Source organism: Peromyscus maniculatus, chromosome 14 (genome assembly GCF_049852395.1).
Source record: "Peromyscus maniculatus bairdii isolate BWxNUB_F1_BW_parent chromosome 14, HU_Pman_BW_mat_3.1, whole genome shotgun sequence".
NCBI lineage: Eukaryota > Metazoa > Chordata > Mammalia > Rodentia > Cricetidae > Peromyscus > Peromyscus maniculatus.
Window position 1 is genome coordinate 39,190,564 of NC_134865.1, and position 20,544 is coordinate 39,211,107.

A 20,544-nucleotide genomic window follows, 5' to 3' on the forward strand; every position below is an offset into this window, starting at 1 on the left:
GCGCCTACCTCTAACGCAAGTATTGGCCTGAGAACGGGCCCCCGGCGTAGGGAAGAAGGCAGGCTCCTGGGTGCTTCACGGCCCCCCTCGCTCAGCACGTGGGAGCAGGCGGGATATGCTGGGAAAGGAAGAAAGTTGCTAAACGCTGCCCTAAGCACCTGAGACGTCCAAACGTTTAAATATCCGTTACTTAGGTGAGCGGGTCTCGAACTACACTGCATTTTGCATTCCTTTAGCAGCGTCTCAGATTTTCCCTTTTGTGGTTGACCTCAGTTGTGATACAAATAGGATTGCTCGGTTTGCCAGAGGCAGCATGCCCAGATTCACATTAGATTTCAGTATTCATATTATACAAAACTAGTTTAAAATCATAAACGACGAACAGCATTATCTGAGTTACAGTATTTTTTTATTTTTTACACTAAAAGATTTTAGTCAGTGCGTATTAATATGCAATTAAATTTTAAACCTCCACTGTACATACTAGCATACACACAAGAATTTACAAACACAACTAAAAGAAATTCTAGGTGTAAAAGCATATTAAGCACAATATTGTGCCTGGTGCTATTCAGTTTAAGCATAATTATTCTGGTACTTTGAAGCATGGCTGCAAGCTTTGGAGAACTTTAAAGCAAAATATTAATACCTTCTTTTCATAAGCCCAGAGAGTCATTTAATTGATTTCTCTAAGAGTGACTGATAAAGGATCAAAATAAAGTTTTAAATACTGTGTTTCCCCTGACTGTTGAATAATTTATATTGCCTTAATTACTTGTCTTTTGTGATATATATTTTATCAAAACTACTGATGTTTTCTAAACTAGGTTGAGAGAGTTGTGGGTTTTTTGTTTTGTTTTGTTTTTTGCCATTTAGCCTAACCACATGAATGAGCAAAAGCAAAATCATGATTGACAAAGTCAGTAACAACATCATTGCCACTCAACATCTCATGGTTTTTTATCATTTCTTTAATGTTTGAGACTCTTTCCTCCTTTGTCATGAACTTCTCTTAGAGTTTATTTCCCTTAGCACTACAGACCATCTCTGATGAAGTTTATTTACACTCCCTTTCCTCTGTTACTTGAATGTTGATGCTTCCCAAGATTTCTTGCAAGCTACAACATCCTTAACTATTGGCCGTGTTTTTTTAGCTTACTGCCAAAGGTTAAAGACTGAATTTTGAATAATTAGCATTTTATAGGGATAGCTTTTATCTGGCTATAGATTACAGAGGCAAAAATATAAAAAGCAACAAGCACTACGGAATCAGAGTTTTAAATCCATTCTTTTTTTGTTTTGTTTTGTTTTGTTTTTTTTTCGAGACAGGGTTTCTTTGTGTAGCTTTGCGCCTTTCCTGGAACTCACTTGGTAGACCAGGCTGGCCTCGAACTCACAGAGATCCGCCTGCCTCTGCCTCCCGAGTGCTGGGATTAAAGGCGTGCGCCACCACCGCCCGGCTCAGAGTTTTAAGTACCAACATGGAATATAAACAATTTTATCACTTGTACTTTGGGTTTGAAAGTTATTTATTTGGTGATAACAAAACTTCACTGATAATAACATTTAAATTTTTAAAATAAAGTTTTGTCTGCCTTCTGATTCACCAAAAATTAGAAATAAAAGTATCAAGATTTTTTTTTTAATTGTGTGTGTGTGTGTGTGTGTGTGTGTGTGTGTGTGTGTGTGTGTATCTGTAGGTGGGTATATGCATGTGAGTGCAAGTGCCCTCAGAGGCCAGAGGTGTTGGATCCCAGAAGTTGGAAATACGAGTGGCTGTGATCCTCCCAACCTGGGTGCTAGGAATTGAACTCAGGTCCTCTGTAAGAACACTATGTGTGCTTAACCCCTGAGCCATCTCTCTAGCCCCAAAATACCAGGATTTATTTTGCAATACAGATGTTCTGTTAATGCCACCTAACTTTCCTGAATGAAATATTTCAGATTGTCCATATACACAGTATTTTATGGGAAGTAATTCAAGTCAAATTCCTTGGTTTATCAAGAAAATAAAATGGATAAAATGAAAACTAATATGAGGTTGGACATGGAGGCACACCAATGTAATTGCAATACCCCAGAGGCTGTGGCAAGAGAATTAGCAGTTCAAAGCTAACCTGGCTACATAGCAAAACCCTGTCTCAAACTGCAAGCAAAAAAGTAATAAGCAAAATCATAACATGATATACACTGGAGGGAAAATCTAAAGGTCTTCCCTATTTTATTTCTCTAAAATTACCATGCTCAGTGTCTGCATTTATTGATCCTATAAGTAGAGGCAGAATTTGGCAAGATTCTCTGACTCTGCAAGCCCCATGAAAAATATTGGTGAATGAAATTGCTAGAATAATAGTTTTTTGTTTTTCTAATACTGAGAATTAAACCCAGAGTCTGCCACATGCTAAACAAACACCCAACCATACAACAGAGCCATGTGACTAGCCCAGTGACAGGATTTCATGTAGTGAAATACATATTCTCTTTGCAAACTGTCTTTTTCAGATTTTAAACTAATTTGTATACATGAGAAGTGACTCAATACCAATCACAATATGTCAAGAAAGAAAAAAAGACCCAATAGAAATGTTTCATTCTGGACAGCTGGTAAAAATCTGTGCCCCAATGGTTCGATATTCAAAGTAAGTATTGATAAATCATTAATGAGCCAATATTTAATTTTCTTTATATATACTAATTTTTTTGAATTTTCCCCCCAAGTAATAGTCACTCAACTGCAAAGGCCTTCAAACTCCTATCTTTGGAATCATGATTTAGAATTGAGTCCTGGTGATAACACACTCAACTGGTATGTTTCTGACCACGGTCTCATGTACCTCTGGCCACCTAAAACTTTAGTGGTTGAAGGCCTAATCCTTCTGCCTTCATATCCCAAATACTGGGATTACAGGTGTATCCCACTGTGACTAGTTTAAATAATGCTGGAGACAAACCCAGGGCCTCATGAATGCTAAGCAAGCACTGTACCAACTGAGCTACATCCTCAGCCTAATATCTATAAAAATGATAATGTATTAGGAATGCAGCCGGACGGTGGTGGCGTATGCCTTTAATCCCAGCACTCATGAGGCAGAGCCAGGCGGATCTCTGTGAGTTCGAGGCCAGCCTGGTCTGTAGAGGGAGATCCAGGACAGGCACCAAAACTACACAGAGAAACTCTTGTCTCGAAAAACATACATACATACATACATACATGTATGTATGTATGTATGTATGTGTGTGTGTATGTATGTATATGGGATTCAGTAGATATTAAACGGATATAAATATCACATCCTCAGATTTTTATGTGAATGTGCATTTTGGAACCAAAGCACAGTAGTAGAATTGCCAGGCCTGAGGTGATTTCATGAGTGAGTTTGTTTTGTTTTTTCTAACTACTACACTTTTCTAGAATGGAGATTACACTTTTACACTTTGACCAAATACTTGCTTACCATATAAGTAGTCTAGTTTCTCATCCTCAGCAACTTTTAATAATGACACTTTTTATTTTTACCATTTTATAAATCAGTAGAGTTGTGTCATTGTGGTTTTAATTTTTTATTTCCTATGTTACTAGAGATGTCAAATATCATTATCTGTCTGTTTGCCATCCACATATTTTTTAAAAAATGTTTCTTGATATCTTTGCCCATGTTCTAATTATTGCTGTTTAACTATTGAGGGTTTTTCGCAGGTTTCTTATGGTTGTAAAATACACATAATAGGCACAATGAGCTAAGACAGGAGAACTGTTGAGTTTCAGGGCCAGCCTGGGCTACATACTGAGACCTTATCTCAAAAAAATAAAAAATTTTAAAAAAAAGACAAAAACCAATAAATAAAGATGAAATTTGCCTGGTAGTGATTCTTAACTGTACAGGATTATGTACAGTTAAATGTTGAGTGCCTGACCTTTAAATCTCTGGACCTATTAAGCAATAATTCTTCATTCCTAATACCCCCTAACTCCTAGTAACCATTATTTTGCTTCCTTTCTCTATGAATTTGCCTATTCTAAATGCATCATGTAGCTTGTCTTTTTGAGAAGTTTAGTTCACTTAGCATTTTAAGAATACTTATTTCAAGATTCGTTCATATAATACCATATGCCCGCCTTTCCTTTCTTGGTAGTCTGTTAGGTATACATACTACATTTGTTTCTCTTTTCATCAGTTGGTAGACAGACATTTGGATTGTTTCCACTTTTGGGCAATTTTAGATAATGCTGCTATGAATATGGGTGTTTAAATATCTCGTACCATTTTAGCTCTTTGGGGCTATAGAGTCAAATGGGTCACATGTTAATTCTGTGTTGTCTTTTCAGAGGAAATACACTGTTTTCCATCAATGAAGCACCTTTACCTACTCCCCAGCAACATACAAGTGTTCCAGTTCCTCCCACCTTTGACAATACTTGTCATTTTATTCTGTTTTTTAATCATTATGTCCATTCCACTGGGTGTAGAGTAGAACCCCTTGTGGTTGGGTTTGCATCCCTTAATACCTAGTGGTGTTGAACATCTTTTTGCTTCTTGACTTTTTTTTTTTATTTTCATTATAGAAATATTCAAATGCTCAGCCCATTCTGAATAGGTTTTGAGGTGTCTCATTTTTTGCTATGGACTGTTATCTTTACATTATCCCAGAAGCTACTCCTATGTGGTTTGCAAATGTTTCCTCCCAGTATGTAGTTTGTCTTTACATCTTTTATTCTGTTTTGGTTTAGTTTTTCTGTTTTTCAGCTCACATGGTTTCTCTGTATGGCCTTGGCTGTCCTAGAATTAGCTCTTTAGACTAGGCTGGCCTCAAACTCACAAAGATCTGCCTGCCTCTTCCTCCCAAGTGCTGGAATTAAAGGCGTGCACCACCACTGCCCAACTCATCTTTTCATCTTAATGGTATTTTTGAAGCCCAGCTTATTATTTATATTTGTGTAAATAGTGTTTTGGATGTAAAGCATAAAAAAATTGTTGTAGAGTGTGTATAAAAGAGGGGTGGGAGCCTGCCAGTGGTGGCGCACACCTTAATCCCAGCACTTAGTGAGGCAGAGGCAGGCAGATCTCTGTGAGTTCACGGCCAGCCTGGTCTACAGAGTGAGTTCTGAAACAGCCAGAGCTACACAGAGAAAGCCAATCTCAAAAAACAAGAAAAAAAAAAAGGAAGAAGAAGGATGGGATCATGGGGTGGCATGTGTGCTACTTCTCATTCTCTCATGAGGTCAGAGGTCAGCTTACATGTCAGCTCTGGGGACTGGATCTGAGTTGTCAGGCTTCTGTAGCAAGCACTCTTACCCACCGAGCTATCCCACTAGCCCCTAGTATTATATTTTTAATTTTATATCTTAATTAAAAGTTTTTAAAAGATCCTTTTTCGTGCTTTTCTGCACTTTTCAGTGCCCACTGTGTTAGCAAGAGGTGCAAACAGACATCCTTTTCTTACTCCTGTCTTGGAGAAGATGTTCATATGATATCTTATGAATGGTCTTCATCAAATGAAGGAAGCGGCTTACAATTCTGTTTTTGAGACTTTTTAATATTCTATAGGGATTATTTTGTCTAATGTTATTTCTGTATCAGTTGATACAGTCAGCATTTTTACATTCATCAGTATATTCTTTAGTATATAATGGATTATACTTCTGATACAGTCAGCTGTCCTGATGCAGCTTCATCAGAGAGAAAGGAGAGACATCACGTCTTACTATGAGCATTATGTCTTGATTCTCAGCTTGCCTTCTGTGTACATCTAGGAGATAAGGAGTCCCTTGGTAATATTGACAGAAGTGAGAGTTCTGCCTCAGAAGCTACTAGGCAGTACTGCAGTCCTGGCTTTCCCCAAGGCCTCCTTTCACAACATCCAGCAAGAGAGGAACGGGTGCCTTGTTACTATGCAGTACCATATACATGGAATGTATGCTCTATATGTCATCTCCACTGATAGCAGTGGAAAGGGTAGTCTTGGTAGTCAATAGGAATGAAGGCTTCATGTACCTACCAGGCCTGATTGAACACTATCACCATGAGATATTAGGGGAGTGAAAATCTAGGCTCCCCACCCAATATTTCCTAATAGAGATAAGTCCCTATTGTTTTTGTATTGTGTTGTTACTTTGTAAGTTTTCAGTCTTTCAAAGATTCCCTTTTCCTGATAATTTATATGGTAGAAGACTTGCATTGGGCCCTTTTTGTCTTCAATCACTGCTGATTCCAGATGGCCAGCTACTTCAGCCCCAAGTTTTGTGTATTTAAAGCAAAAAGAAAATTCACAGGACTTGCAAGGCTACTAGCCTGGCTTCCCTTTCTCTCTCTCTTTTATGATTTTTCTATAATTGTTTTATAAATAGTTTTGAAACTTTAGCCTGGTACACACCATTATTCCCCAGAGGCAAAGTAAAGATCTCTGTGAGTTCCAGGCTGGCCTGAGCTATGTAGTGAGACTCGGTCTCAAAAACACAAGTACTGGGGATTTTGGTCATACTTAGCAGGTAGACTAGATAAAAGTACATCTCTTTAATGCAAGGAAAAGTTACTCTAATAAATATTTATTAACTAAATTGAACTTGCAATTACATGTGCATCAAGGATTTTCTTAAATTCATCATTAAAGTTTTATATGTTTCACAGGTTGGCTTTTAGAACACTAGTAAGAAAATACTCTTGTGATCTGTGTTATACACCAATGATAGTTGCCGCTGATTTTGTCAGATCTGTAAAAGCCAGAGACAGTGAATTTACCACAAACCAAGGTATGTAAAACTTGGAGTTTTATGACTTTACAGGGGAGAGGGGAATGTGTTTTGAGTGCCTTTAGTATTTTATAAATCACAATATGGACTGTCTTTTACACTGTCGATAATCTATTAAAATGTAAAGTCAGCAGCTCTTAAGACCACCAGCCTTTCTGTCCTCATTTATTGGAATAATTCCCTGTCTTGTTGTCTGTGGTCTTTTTCTCATTCAGACTATATCCTCTAATAGCCCAAAATGACTTGTCTAAGCTACAAATTTGATCATGGCCCTTCCCTGCTCTTAGTCCTTCTTTTGCCAAAAATAATGGCTCCAATATGATTCCCAGGCCAGCGGTGACTTCATCAGTGGAAACTTGTTGGAAATGAATGTTTCCAGGCTCCACTTTAAGCCTTCTGAATTAGAAACTCTTTATGTTTTGAAAAGCAATACAAGTACTCTCATCTTGCTAACAGTTGAGAATTGCTGATGTAGGGGCTAGAATCCAACATCTGAGGCCAATAAGCAAAGTCCTTCATGAGCCAGCCACTGAATACATCTATAGCCTCGCTTTCCATAAATTCCTAGAGTTTGAACAGTCCTTGTTCTTGAACTTCCTTACCTAGAATATCTTTCCATCATGCAGTCTCTCCTCTCTCTCTCTCTCTCTCTCTCTCTCTCTCTCTCTCTCTCTCTCTCTCTCTCAACACACAAACACCTGGCAAACTACAGTTCATAGTTTTTGTAAAACGGCTTGAGAGAGGCCTTGGCGGGTTGGTGGGTTGGCAGGTGAGGGAGACATGCCATGCAAGGGTGGCAGGCAGTGGCATGGGACAGTAGAAAGTTACACACACCATGTAGACATGGCATCCATGTGGAAAGTTTTATTAATTAAAGGGAGAGGGGAGGGGAAATAGAGGGAAGGAGAGGGAGAGGGAGAAAGAGAAAAAGAAAAAGAGGGAAAAGGGGAAAGCAGAGGTGTGCACTACCTTATGAAGAAAAAAGAAGAAGAGGGGAGGAGTTTTTTCTTCTTAATGGCTGATTTATGTAAGATGGCGGGAGGACACTGGGCAGGTTCCTAAGGGGCGGGCCTGAATGCTAACATTTCTCTGTTTTTGATTTTTATAAAAAGGTGAGTTATGGACAGCAAGTGGGGAGCAGGAATGATGGCCCCAAATTCTTCAGGCTGCTTCTTGCTGATTTGGGGGCAAAGTGGGGAGGGGGAAGTTGGGATTCATGCACAGCAGGAGGTGTGAGTGAAGAAGCATTCAGTTAGCTGTCATCCTGGAGAGCCCTTGAGGGAGCTGAGAAGGCAGGGTGCAGCAGTGATGTGCTAGGAGCTTGGGGGAATGGCACGCCAAATCGGGAGTACAGGAGCCATCGCATCTGCTGTTTCTGTGGAGTGGGAAATGCTCCCATCCATCCTGTAAAAGTGTCAACGAATCAGGAGATAACAGAGTTTTTATGAGTGGCCATGTGGGTGAATGCAACCTGCCAGTGTTCATCCGGTTGGTGTCCTCAGTTGGTGCAGCAGCTGGTGGTGTATCTGGAGGGCCTTTGCAGGTCTGGCCTTGGCATGAGGCAGGAGGGGTAGGTCTGTGCAGGAACCTGTGTCTGTAAAACAACTGGAACAGACCTATATCTTGGTGTCATAGCAAAAGCTATGGCTTTGGGTTAAAAGGTATGAACATTTTCTAGGTCCTGGTTTCAACCCAATGAAATCTTTAAATCTATAACCAGAGGAAATTTACTGAATTGGAGTGGTTGAGTGAGTGAAGGAGGAGGAGGGAGGCTTCCATACCCTCTCCAATGCTAACCTGCCTCTTAAAGCTGGGACCAGTAAAGTCCACAGAAATTTAAGGACTCTCAAGACTGTAGTCAGTGTTCTATCCGTTTATCAAAACTGCATTTATCAGTGAAAATTTTGAACCTCTCAAGTTACATCTGAAACTGGCTTATCTTGTACCATGAAGTCTGTGAATTGAAAAGGCAGCTGAAGCCTTGGTTGCTGCTGTTGAACTGATAAAGCCTGGTTGTCAAATACATGAGAGATCTGAGAAGGATAAATTCACCTGAGTTAGGGCTTGAAAGTGACAGAGACTTACCTGGTGGCTACCTAGACAGCCACCCCAGGGTCCTCTGTTGAGGGCAGAGGTGTCAAGGCAAGAACATCAGTCTTCGGCTGCCAGGTCTCAGAAGATCAGAAAGTTGTGGGGTAGGAACTTGTGGGAAGGACCAGTCTACCTTATCTAGGCAAAAGTGAGGAAGTGGATTCCTAGAGTCCTGCTGCCCATGGTCTGAAGAAGGCCCTGGCAGCAGTTGAGGTTCTTCTGTGCCCATCTCAGAGGCTGGTGCTACCATTCTGAAGCAAGTTCTGGGTGGAGGCTCTTCTGTGCCCAGCCATCTTCGGAGGAAATATAGGTGCTGCCAGGAGCAAGCATATCTCTCTATCATGAAAAGCTTTCTAATTAAACATTTTAAATGCCATATTCTGCAGATCTCTGAAAATTTGAGGTCTGTCCATTAGGTATGAATGGCTGACTATCAGCTTATGTTCCCTAGCAGTCTCCAATATGTTAGCAGTTTTGATAAGACTAGGACTTACTGTCAACTGAGAAGGCAAAGAAGAGTGATGGGGGAACGATCCCAGGGCCACGTGGGAACAGGAGAAATGGGCCTTGGAGTTTGGATGTGGCCCATCTCTGAGAAAAGGACCCTCTTGAGGGAGCAGAAACTCCATCATAGAATATATGTCTTATCAGCTACCCCATTTATCAATCATATGACGTTATTTATTTAAATTCTCTAGAAGCTTGGTGTTGAACATTTGACAAAGACATAGGTGTAAATCCCTAAGTCAGCTTTTGTTAATCTGAATAGATCTTTATAAATTTAAATTTCTATTATCATATAGGGTGTACTAAGTGTTGAATCGCTTTAAATCTCTATCATCATACAAAAACTCCATACCAATCCCAAGTATTTCAGGCTTGTTGCTTCCTTACTGTAGAAAGAGATAAAATGAACAGAGAGGTGATCAGGGCTAAATGTGTTTTTTAACCTTAGTAAACTTTAGTAAAAGATGGCTGCCAGCCATGTGTCCATCTCCATCATGATGAGGTCACCAGTCAAGATGGAGGAAAGCCATGTGGTTGCTGCTCAAAACATGTTTTTTTTAATAAGTCAATCCAAGTCACATGTATATACACATAGATAATATTAAACAGGAGTTGAGTAAATATGAAGAAAGGGAGAAGAAAGAAGATGTAGAATTTTTTCTCAGTTCCCCCACTGTCTGGCCCACAAAATATTGAGGCCAGTCTCCCATGCACAGGGATAGTCAGAGGTGAGTAGCTCGCCAGAATGGTGGTATTGAATGGAGGGCAAAGCCACCAGTGAACAGGAAAGCAGACTTGTTACAGGCGGGAGGGAGCAGATCTGCAGTGGGTGGAGGCAAGTAAGTGGGTACCTTTGGCTGGCCCTGCCAAGGCATGCCACCCAGCAGACACGCCACCCAGCAGAGTTAGTGGAAGAGGATTGAAGGAGCAGGAAAGCAAGAGTGAAAGACCATATCAGAGTGGGGGCTTGGGATGGGCAGGCCCTGATCTCTCACCTTAGCCATAGATGTCCTAAAAAATATAGCATGGTTCCCATGGATAAGATGGGGGAAAGGAGTCACTACAGCCTGTAATCCTGGGGGCCCCCAGCACTAAAGGGAGGATTAAGGAGGACCAAACCATTAAAGAGGGCTGTCACCACACTCAACAGGGGTGAAGCTTAGCCTGACTAAGCCAGAGGAGTCACAGCACCTAGTATTGGGCTCTTCAAAGAGGCCAGGAGGCAAGAACAAAAACTGAGTCCGGAGAGGGATTTCATCCATAAGAAAAGGTCAGGAACCATGTCCCAAAAACCAGAAGGGCCTAAAGGAGCTTTGGGATTGTGGGCAGCACCCACAAAGTTGAAACTTTACAAGGTTGTCACTGGTGTTGAGCAGTCGGTGAGGTGGAGGGGGAGAGGGGTGCCGGTAGACAGTGCCGTCCAGGGCCCCAGCGCTCCTCCAATGGAGGAACTGCCGGAGGAACCTGCCTAGTTTTCACAGCGCCAGTTCTGTACAGGAGAGGCCTTGGCGAGTTGGGAGGAGTGAGGGAGATACTCCATACAGACGTGGGGGGCGGGGGGCAGTGGTGTAGTGGAAGGTTACTCACACTATGCAGTCATGGCATCTACATGGGGAGTTTTCTTATTAAGGGGGCAGGGAAAGAGAAAAAGGGGAAGCGGAGGTGTGCCATGCCTCATGGCTAGAGAGAGAGAGGAAGAAGGGGAAGGGGATTTTTCCTCTTAAAGGAGGTTGATGATGTCAGGATGCTGGGCAGGTCCCCAAGGGGCAGGCCTGAATATCAAAAATGGTTCCTAATCCATCATTCAGAGCTTGTAACCAAGGAACCTTCCTTGATCACTGTGCATCCATATCCTTGCTCATAAGCATGGGCTCTTTTATTGTACTTACTCCTACTGTTTTGTTTTCTTCTTACATGCCCCTCTCTCCCACTAAATTATAGGTTCCTAGAAGGCATGAGTTATAGAAATAACTTGATTTTTATGTTCAACTGCTAACAGTGTTGAAAATATATGAGAGCAATACATGGTTGTTAAAGTTGAATACTGTAACTAAGGTCCCAACTGGGGAATGCACCCTACATGCCAATGAATAACAAAAGAATATTCTTTCTCATCAATTCCAAGACCAGTGAATTGCTATAGAAATCTGTAATCAATGTAAAGGAGGTAATGTCCTGAAATGTGCCTTTTATAACAAACATCCCGTGAATTTCATAGGAAATCCTCATAAAAGCCTTTGAAATGTTAAAATACATCTTTTCAGAATTGTAACACCATCCAAAGATGTGAAAAAATGTTAAGACCTAGGAAAGCTGATACATTTGACTAACCTAAAATTTAAACTTCTCCATGTAAGTATAGACATGTACTTTAAGATACACAGAAATTATATATAATTTATATACACACACATACATACATACATACATACATACATACATACGGCACATGCAAGGACAAGAAGTCTAATTTCTTTTTCAAAAAAAAAAATCATCAAATCACAAACACAGCTAGGTATGGTAGAAAATGCCTTTAATCTTACACTTGGAACACAGAGCCAGGGAGATCTCAAACTCTGGAGTTTGAAGCTAGCCAGGTCTACATAGTGAATTCCAGGCCAGCCAGGACAACAGAATGAGACCCAGTCTCAAATGAATAAATAATAAAAGAAGCAAATAACAAAAATAGAAAAATGTGGAAAATACAAATGAAAATACAAAAAGATTGTGTGTTCAGCATGGATGAGTTGAATGAAAATAAAGACCTTTTATATTAATATGCATGTGCATCTATAAACCCTTAGAAGATAATTTAATAGTATCTATATTAAATACCTAGGCAGTGTTAAATGCTTATTCAACAGTTAAACTTCTAGGTAATTATCTAGGAATAGACTTATAAAAGCATGAATGCAGTTTAGACAATAGTATATAGACCATCCATATAGGAGAATATGCCACTAAATAGAAGAAAATACATCTGAGTGCTTTTCCCAGATACATAAAGAAGAGCAGAAGGCATAGGAGTGTGTATAGAATGTTCACATTCACGTCCATGGAACAGGTATGTATATACTATCATTTTGGAATAGTTTTCATTTCATAAGTTTTGCACTGTTTCATTTGATTTTTGGCTGTGTGAATGTTTCTTCTATGAAGTTTAATGTTGGACTGCCTTTTTTGTGTGTGAATGTTTCTTCTATGAAGTTTAATGATGGACTTCCTTTTTTTTAAACAGGTGATTGGCCATTGATTGTTCAATTTGCTGCTAACGATGCAAGACTTTTATCTGATGCTGCTCAAATAGTCTGCCCCTATGCAAATGGAATAGATATTAACTGTGGTTGTCCTCAAAGGTAAAGGTCAAAGAAATTAGAACAGTATTCAAAAAAATTAGAAAAAAAAAAAAAACTATAGTAACATGGTAAAATATCTTTCTAGTTTTCCAAAAGTTAACAAGGACAACCTGAGTTCCCTCCCTAGAGCCCATATGATGGAAGGAGAGAACTGACTCCACAGAGTTGTCCTCCTACCCCACATGCACACTATCCCCCCCCCACATGCACACTATCCCACCCCTACACACACACACTAATAATAATAATAATTAGTTAAATAATGAAATTCTAAGAGGAAAGCTATAGAATTAAAGGACTATGGTTCTAAACAAGAATTTTGAAAAAGAAAAAGTTATTTAGAAACATAACTGCAAAGGTCTTTTACAAGGGCTGAAATGATTTATAGACTCTTGACTAGTTTTTGACACACCTCCTTAAACAAAGCTGCACCTCCTAGTCCTTCCTAAATATTTCCACAAACTGGAGAACCAAGCATTCAAATATATGACCCTAGGGGAACCATTCTCATTCAAACGCCCACATTCCACTGCCTGCTCTCCATAGGCTTGTATCCATATCATAATGCAAAAATGCATTTAGTCAAACTTCAAAACTCTGTTGTTAGTGGTTGTTTTTTACTCTTTTTGGGGGGCCCGCCACCCAGCTCCCAAATAAATTCACATGGAGGCTTATTATTACTTATGAAAGCCCGGCTTTAGCTTGTCTTAGTTTCTAGCCAGCTTTCCTTAACTTGTCCTGGGTACCTTTTGTCTCTCGACTTTTCCTGGTCTCTTACTTCCATAAATCTTACTCTTACTCCGTGGCTTGCTGTGTATCTGGCCCCTGGAGTCCTCTTCTTCCTCTGGCTGCTAGATCTTAGATCTCTCCTCCTAGTTTCTCCTATATATACTCTCTGCCTGCCAGCCCTGCCTGTCTTTTCTCCTGCCCTGCTATTGGCCAGTTCTTTATTAAACTATCAGATGTTTTACACAGGCACAGTAACACAGCTTCACAGAGCTAAATAAATACAACATAAGCAAAAGTAACACACCTTCAAAGAAATATTCTACTACATCTTGTAGTCTTTCACAGTCTCAAAACTTGTAAAATTAAAACATTCTTCTGAGACACAAGGCAATCTCTTAATTGTAACCTGTAAAGTTACAAAGCAGACTACATGCTTCCAACATACATTGGCTCAGAATATACATTATCATTTCAAAAGGGAGGAAAGGGAGCATAGTGAGGAAATACTGGACCAAAGCTGACCGAAACCCAGCAGGGCAAACTCCAAATTCTGTAGCTCCATGTCCAATATCAAAGGACTTAGATGGCACCCCCTTCAGATTGGCTGACTGCAGTGCTCTTCTCTCCTTTGGGTGGGTTCCACTCCATGTCTGCACTTCTCCCTGGCGGACATCCTATGGCTCTGGCATCTCCATCCCAATCCAGACTTCATTTTCACAACTCCACAGAATGGCCTTTCAGGGCCTCCATGTGGGGACTCCTCTGCCACACACCTGGCCTCAGAGGCTCTCCTTAACTACAGAGCGAGTTTCCACGTGCCTTTTCTCTGATATTTTTCATGATGCTGAAGCCAGAGCTTCATGGCTAAAGCTGCCCAGTCCAGTGGCCATCTTGGGATGGAATCTGCCCCTCTTCTTGAAGTACATTTGCATAATTGTTGAGCTTCAGTTGTTTTTTGGGTATAGAAATTTTCTTAGGCCTTTTCCTTTCACAAGTTACAGGATTAGCTGGGTGGAATCTCCCACTAAGGGCGCTACTCCGTTTATTCCATCTATTACCTCTGCCCTCCTCATCTTTTTCATCAGGCCTTGACTCCAACATTAAATTTCCAGGCACTCTTTTTCTCCTCAAAGTGTGAATTTTGTACTTCTTCATGCCCTGCTTGTTCTTTTTCTCTGTAGATCTGCATAAGAGTTATTACTAGTGATTAAATTACTAATGACTAAAGCAAGAGTGTCAGTATTGGCTGTCTTGAAATCTCCTCTGCCAACAACATTAATCAAAGACTCTTTAGTTTAGCCTCAGTCAGATACTAGGACAAATGTGAAAAGTAGCCACATTCTTGACCTAAATATCACAAGAATGGTCTCTAGCCCAGTTGCTAATAGAGCCCTCTGAAACCTCTTGGACTCTATAATCCACTTGTTCTCATTGTATTTCAAGCTACTACTAGGATGCTCTGTTAAGCTTCTCTTACAGCATTCTACCACTTTTCCTAGTCCAAAGTCCCAAAGTCTTCCACATTCCTCCAAAGAACAGCATGATCAGGCCTTTCACCTGTTTTAGTTACTTTTCTGTTTTTGTGACAAAACACCATGACCGAGGCAACATATAAGAGTTTGTTGGGGCCTTACAATTTCAGCGGGTGAGTAATGGCCACCATGGCAGGGAGCATGACAGCAGGCAGAAAGGTGTGGTACTAGAGCAGTAGCTGAGAGTTTTCATCTGATCCAGCAGCGTAAGGCAGAAATAGGTAACTAGAAATATGGTAGGCTTTTGAAACCTCATAGCCCACCTCCAGTGACATGTCTCCTTCAAAAAGGCCACACCTCCTAATCCTTCCCAAACAGTTCCACTGATTGGGGACCAAGCATTCAAATATGTGAGCTTTTGGGGGGACAGTCTCATTTAAACCATCACATTCAACATTTTATTATACAACCCAGGGGTAACACAGCCCACAGTAGGATGGGCCTTTGCACATCAATCATTAAACAAGAAAATGTCTCACAGAGATGTCTACAGACCAATCTGGTAGAGACAATTCCTCAATGGAGGTTCCCTGTTCCCAGATGACTAGTTTATGTCAAGCTGATAAAACGAACAAGCACACTGTGTGTGACTCTGCCTTCAACCTCATCCATAGCTAATTCTATGAGAATATAATGTTAGCAATCCCAGGAATGTGTTTTTAGTGCCATGTCAAATATACTGTCTGAAAGCTGATTGTGTGATGTAAAACATACTGTTGACTTTCTCCTAATTAATTACCTACTATAGTCACCTTTTCTTTTCTGTATCACAGCTACTTGGTTGGGCTTAAGTAAGTGAGTTTGAATGGGATGTACTTAATAAACTACTGTTCTGGCAGTGTACTAGGTTATCTGCTAGTAGCCAGAATGTGCCCAAAGGATAAGTCACAGTTTTAAATGTAGCATAAGCCAAATCAGATTAGACATTTGTATACTCATTAGGAGAATTAGATACACTATTTATTAGTTTTGGAATGCAGTGAGCAAAAAATATCTTTCTACTCTTGAGACTGATAAAAAAAAAAAACCTCTTGTTATGCACAATAAACATCAAATTTGGAATTTTAAAAATTTGAAGTAATTGCAGTTAATATGAACACCTAATCTGTTTTGGTTGAATGAATTCTAATTTAATACTCTCACTTAGCTAGTGAAAAACCATTTCCTTGTACTTTTTGGTCTAGGCAAGTGTTTTCCTGATCTCATGAAACCACTTGGAAACGTTGATCTATGAATTTTATTTAGGACCACAGTCTAGCCAACTAAGCTAACTGGCCTCCTGTAGATCCATGAACTGTAAACGTGTGCTTCATTCCAGATAAGATCATTGGATAGAGGAAAGATTGATACAGTACATTTAGAGTTTTATCTTCCCTTCTGGTTGTTTACAATCTATCTGTTGTGCTTGCTTTATCAAGGTGGGCAGTGGCAGAAGGTTATGGAGCTTGCTTAATAAACAAGCCAGAGCTCATTCGAGATATGGTGAAACAAGTAAAAAATCAAGTGGAAAATCCTAGATTTTCAGTTTCAATTAAAATAAGGTAAACACAATATTTCAATTTACTAACAAGTTAATATATTACTTGGAAATTTTAAAAATATTCCTTTTGTCTAGTGATGTGGTAGTGTCTATCCTAAATAAATTAGAACCTGATATGTGGAAATATTGAAAGATATTTGTCTAGCAAACAAACATAAACACCATTCTTTTTTGTTTGTTTGTTTTTGGGGTTTTGTTTGTTTGTTTGTTTTGGTTTGTTTTGGTTTTTCAAGACAGGATTTCTCTGTGTAGCTTTGCGCCTTTCCTGGGACTCACTTGGTAGCCCAGGCTGGCCTCGAACTCACAGAGATCCGCCTGGCTCTGCCTCCTGAGTGCTGGAATTAAAGGTGTGCGCCACCACCGCCCAGCTAAATCTTGTTTCTTAACAAAAAGTAATATGTTCTTATTAAAAAGACCTCGCCAACCCCACAACTTTCTCCAGATACTATTTAGCTAATGCTAAGAAACATCTCTGGCAACAGCTAGAAAATAGGAAAGATATTTGCACTAAATTTTAAAAATTAAAAGAAACCAAGATTCTAATTTGAGAGGCATGCACATCATGTATTAGAATAACCTCTTTGTGTTCCTCTGTGGCAGTGTGCTGATGGCTCTTAATTTCTTGGAGCTAGTAAGGAAAAGCAGTGGAGAAGGGAAACACATTTGTCACCATTTTGTTTCTATAGTCAAATAACTAAAGCGAAGGTCTTCAATGGAAACCATCTCTCAACAAAACCTTATTAATAGTGGTGTGAAGTGATAATACAAATGGTGAAGTTAAGTAATGTAGCAGATGAAGTATCTTAGTTATTTTAGCATTAAAATCTGTGTGCTCTGAACAGCTGCAATTTTGAAATTATAGGATCCATGATGACCTTACAAGAACCGTAGATCTTTGCCAGAAGGCTGAAGCAACAGGAGTGTCCTGGATTACAGTTCATGGAAGAACCATTGAGGAAAGACACCAACCAGTCCACTATGATGCCATTAAAATGATAAAGGAAAGTGTGTCTATACCTGTAGTTGCTAATGGAGACATAAGAAACTTGAAAGAAGCAGAAAATGTGTGGCAGATGACTGGGACAGATGGTAAGAAATAAATACTGAGTTTTTTTTATCATTTAATAAGGATGGAAAAGTGAGGGTGATGTTAATTTGATTTTGTGTTTCAAACTGAGCCATATTTTCCTATTGTACTAATTTAAGCTTAGTATTTTATTATAATGTTGTCAGCTCTTTTCCTTAGAAACAGTAGATCATTTTAGATGAGGTAATGACAGCATTTTGCTGCCACCATCATGTCTAGTGACCAGGAAAGTCATCTACAGATAGCCTATTTATTTATTTTTTGTTTTGTTTCATTTTATCTTTAAAAAGCATCTAAAATATCAGACTAGAGATGAGAATTAGTGAACGTGGTTGGCCACAGGAGCCTCAGAACTGTCATGTATTGTCATTGCCCCTCATATAATTAACAAGCAGTCCTATGGTAACTGTTCCTAGATGAAAGCAAATAGATTCAACTTTAAGCAGCCCAATTTATGACAACATGGATGTCTCCTAAAGAAAGTCAATTAATATAGATGTCTTTTTACAGTTAGTTGTATAAATACAGTTGGTTTATCAGTGGCACCAGAATCAACTTATTTCTTGTTGAATTTCATTAATTTGTAGTAAGGGTATTCTGAAACCTCAAAATAATACTTTTTGATAAATACTCTTGCACTGTTTGAACTGATAACCATGGATTCTTAGTTTACGGACAGATATGTTGTGCTTTAATTTGCAGGTGTGATGGTTGCAAGGGGACTTTTGTCAAACCCAGCTATGTTTGCTGGATATGAAGAAACCCCACTGAAATGTATCTGGGACTGGGTTGACATCGCTCTTGAACTTGGAACTCCTTTTATGTGTTTCCATCAACATTTAATGTACATGATGGAGAAGATAACATCAAGGCAGGAAAAAAGAGTATTTAACGCTCTGTCAAGCACATCAGCTGTCCTGGATTACCTTACAGACAATTACGGTGTTTGACTCCACTTTTTTAACCATTGTAGTATAAATGTTATATCTACATGGAACCATATGAGGTCACATCCTGGTATTTCTTTTAAGTCTGTGTTGAAGGCTTTCAACTTCAGTACAACAGTGGTCGCTGGGGCCAGACATGGTGGCACATGTCTCTAATCCAAGCACTCAGAAGCTAAAGGAAAAAGATTGGAAGCTCTAGGCCATCAAGTCTTTGTCTCCAAGAACAAATGGAAATTTTCCCAGAATTTTAAAGATTCAGAACTGGGGCTGAAGAGATTGCTCACGGTTAAAAGCACTGGCTGTTCTTTCAGAGGACCTAGATCAGATTCCCAGCTCTCAGTGGCTGCTCACTACTGTCTGGAACTCCATTTCCAGGGGATCCAACCCCTTCTTCAGGCCTCCTCAGGCACCTGCCAAGCATATTGTGCACAGACAACATTCAGCCAAAACACATCACTTTTTACACTAAAATTTAAAAAAGAAAAAATCAGTTCCTATACCCTTCCTCATGCATTCCAGTTGAGTAAATTTTGAATGGACCCAGAAGTTTAGTTTTAAAGAATCCAGGAGATTCAGACATCCCACAGTCCCAAATCACATACTGAATCTTTATGAATTGTGGTGTGTGTGTGTGTGTGTGTGTAGAATTTTTACTAAAGATACTCTATTTTTAGCATTTTTAAATAAAACTTCTTTAATATCCACAAGTTACGACTCTTCTGTAAGTTAACAAGTATGTTTTGAATTTTTTGAAAGTTCAGGAAGTAGAACAAATGTCTACATAAAATGAGAAAACATGGAATTCTGGGTAGAATTATATTCAGACTGTACATTAAAATTTTAAATTGGAAAATCAACTAGTATATTTCTAATTGAATATATACCTCAAAGTTTTTAAGTTGTATCTGACTGAATTTAATCCAGTGTTAGAACTCTGGTTAGTGTAAGTCTGGGAAGCGTGGGTTCTCCAACCTTTGACAGCAGCTCTACAGCTTTTGAGTACCGTGATTCTCAAGCCCAGGATGTTAGAAGTTCCCTACCCTTGACTAATGGCCACTCGACAACTCTCTGGAACTCTACCAGCAGACAGACTCTTACAGGCTTCTGTCCAGCCGCAGAGTCTTGACCACCTCTGTTTCCACTGTTCATGTACCAACCCCAGTCCCTGGCCCATCTGGTCGGCCACTTCCTGTTGCTGGCCTTGCAGCCTGCATTTCCTGAGGCACCACTTCTGCACCTGTACTGTCACCACAGCTGCCTTATTAGTTCATCCCACCCAACCATTGGTTGGTATCAGCAGAGGGCAAGAAGGGATCGGGAGATAGCTGTGTTGGTAAAGAGCTTATAGCACAATCAAGAAGTTGATGAGGTCCTAATGCGATCTCCAGCATCCTCGTAAAAATGCAGGTGTGGGGACTGGAGAGATGACTCAGTAGTTAAGAGCACTTGCTCTTACAGAGGACTTAGGTTCAGTTCTCAGCACCCACATGGCTTACAGCCATCTGTAACATCAGTTCTAGAGGATCTGACAACCTCTTCTCTGTAGGCACCAGGCATGCATGTGGTACTCGTACATACATGTAAGCACTCACATGTAAACATAAATCTTTTTTTTTTAAAAAAATCCAGTTGCCTTGGCATACCCTTGTGATCCCGGTGCTGGGGAGGCAGAGACAGCTCTTGGAGCTCACTGTCTAGCCAGCCTAGCTTAATCTGCAGCCAATGAGAGACTTCCTCTCAAAGAGAAGCTGGACAGCTCCTAAATATTAGCACCCAAGGTTGACCTCTGGCATATACAAGGCATATGAATACACACACCATATTTATATTCTGTGGGAATTATTTTCAGGGACCTCAACTTGGCTGAAACCAGGATTCTTGGCTGTGCCACAAAAAAAAAAAAAAAAAATCTCAGGGACTTAGTAGGAAGCAGAATTAGAGTTTGTTATTTTTTGAGTTGGGGTCTCATGTAGTCACAGGCAGGCTTCAGACTCTCTATAGAGCTGT

General features: G+C 39.9%; 1 protein-coding gene across 2 annotated transcripts; it reads left to right on the forward strand.

Moving 5' to 3' along the window:
• Window positions 1–55: 55 nt before the first annotated feature.
• Dus4l (dihydrouridine synthase 4 like) lies at window positions 56–19,390 on the forward strand. Of its 2 annotated transcripts, XM_016007892.3 has the most exons (7): window positions 56–194; window positions 2,503–2,639; window positions 6,627–6,748; window positions 12,585–12,702; window positions 16,382–16,504; window positions 17,366–17,592; window positions 18,293–19,390. In XM_016007892.3, exons 2-7 carry the CDS (start codon window positions 2,524–2,526, stop codon window positions 18,538–18,540), a joined length of 954 nt encoding a protein of 317 aa, XP_015863378.1. In that variant the 5' UTR covers window positions 56–194; window positions 2,503–2,523; the 3' UTR covers window positions 18,541–19,390. The 2 variants fall into 2 exon arrangements, with proteins under 2 accessions (XP_015863378.1, XP_042116682.1); XM_042260748.2 differs by lacking the exon at window positions 2,503–2,639 and having other exon boundaries at window positions 59–194.
• The last annotated feature ends 1,154 nt before the right edge of the window (window positions 19,391–20,544 follow it).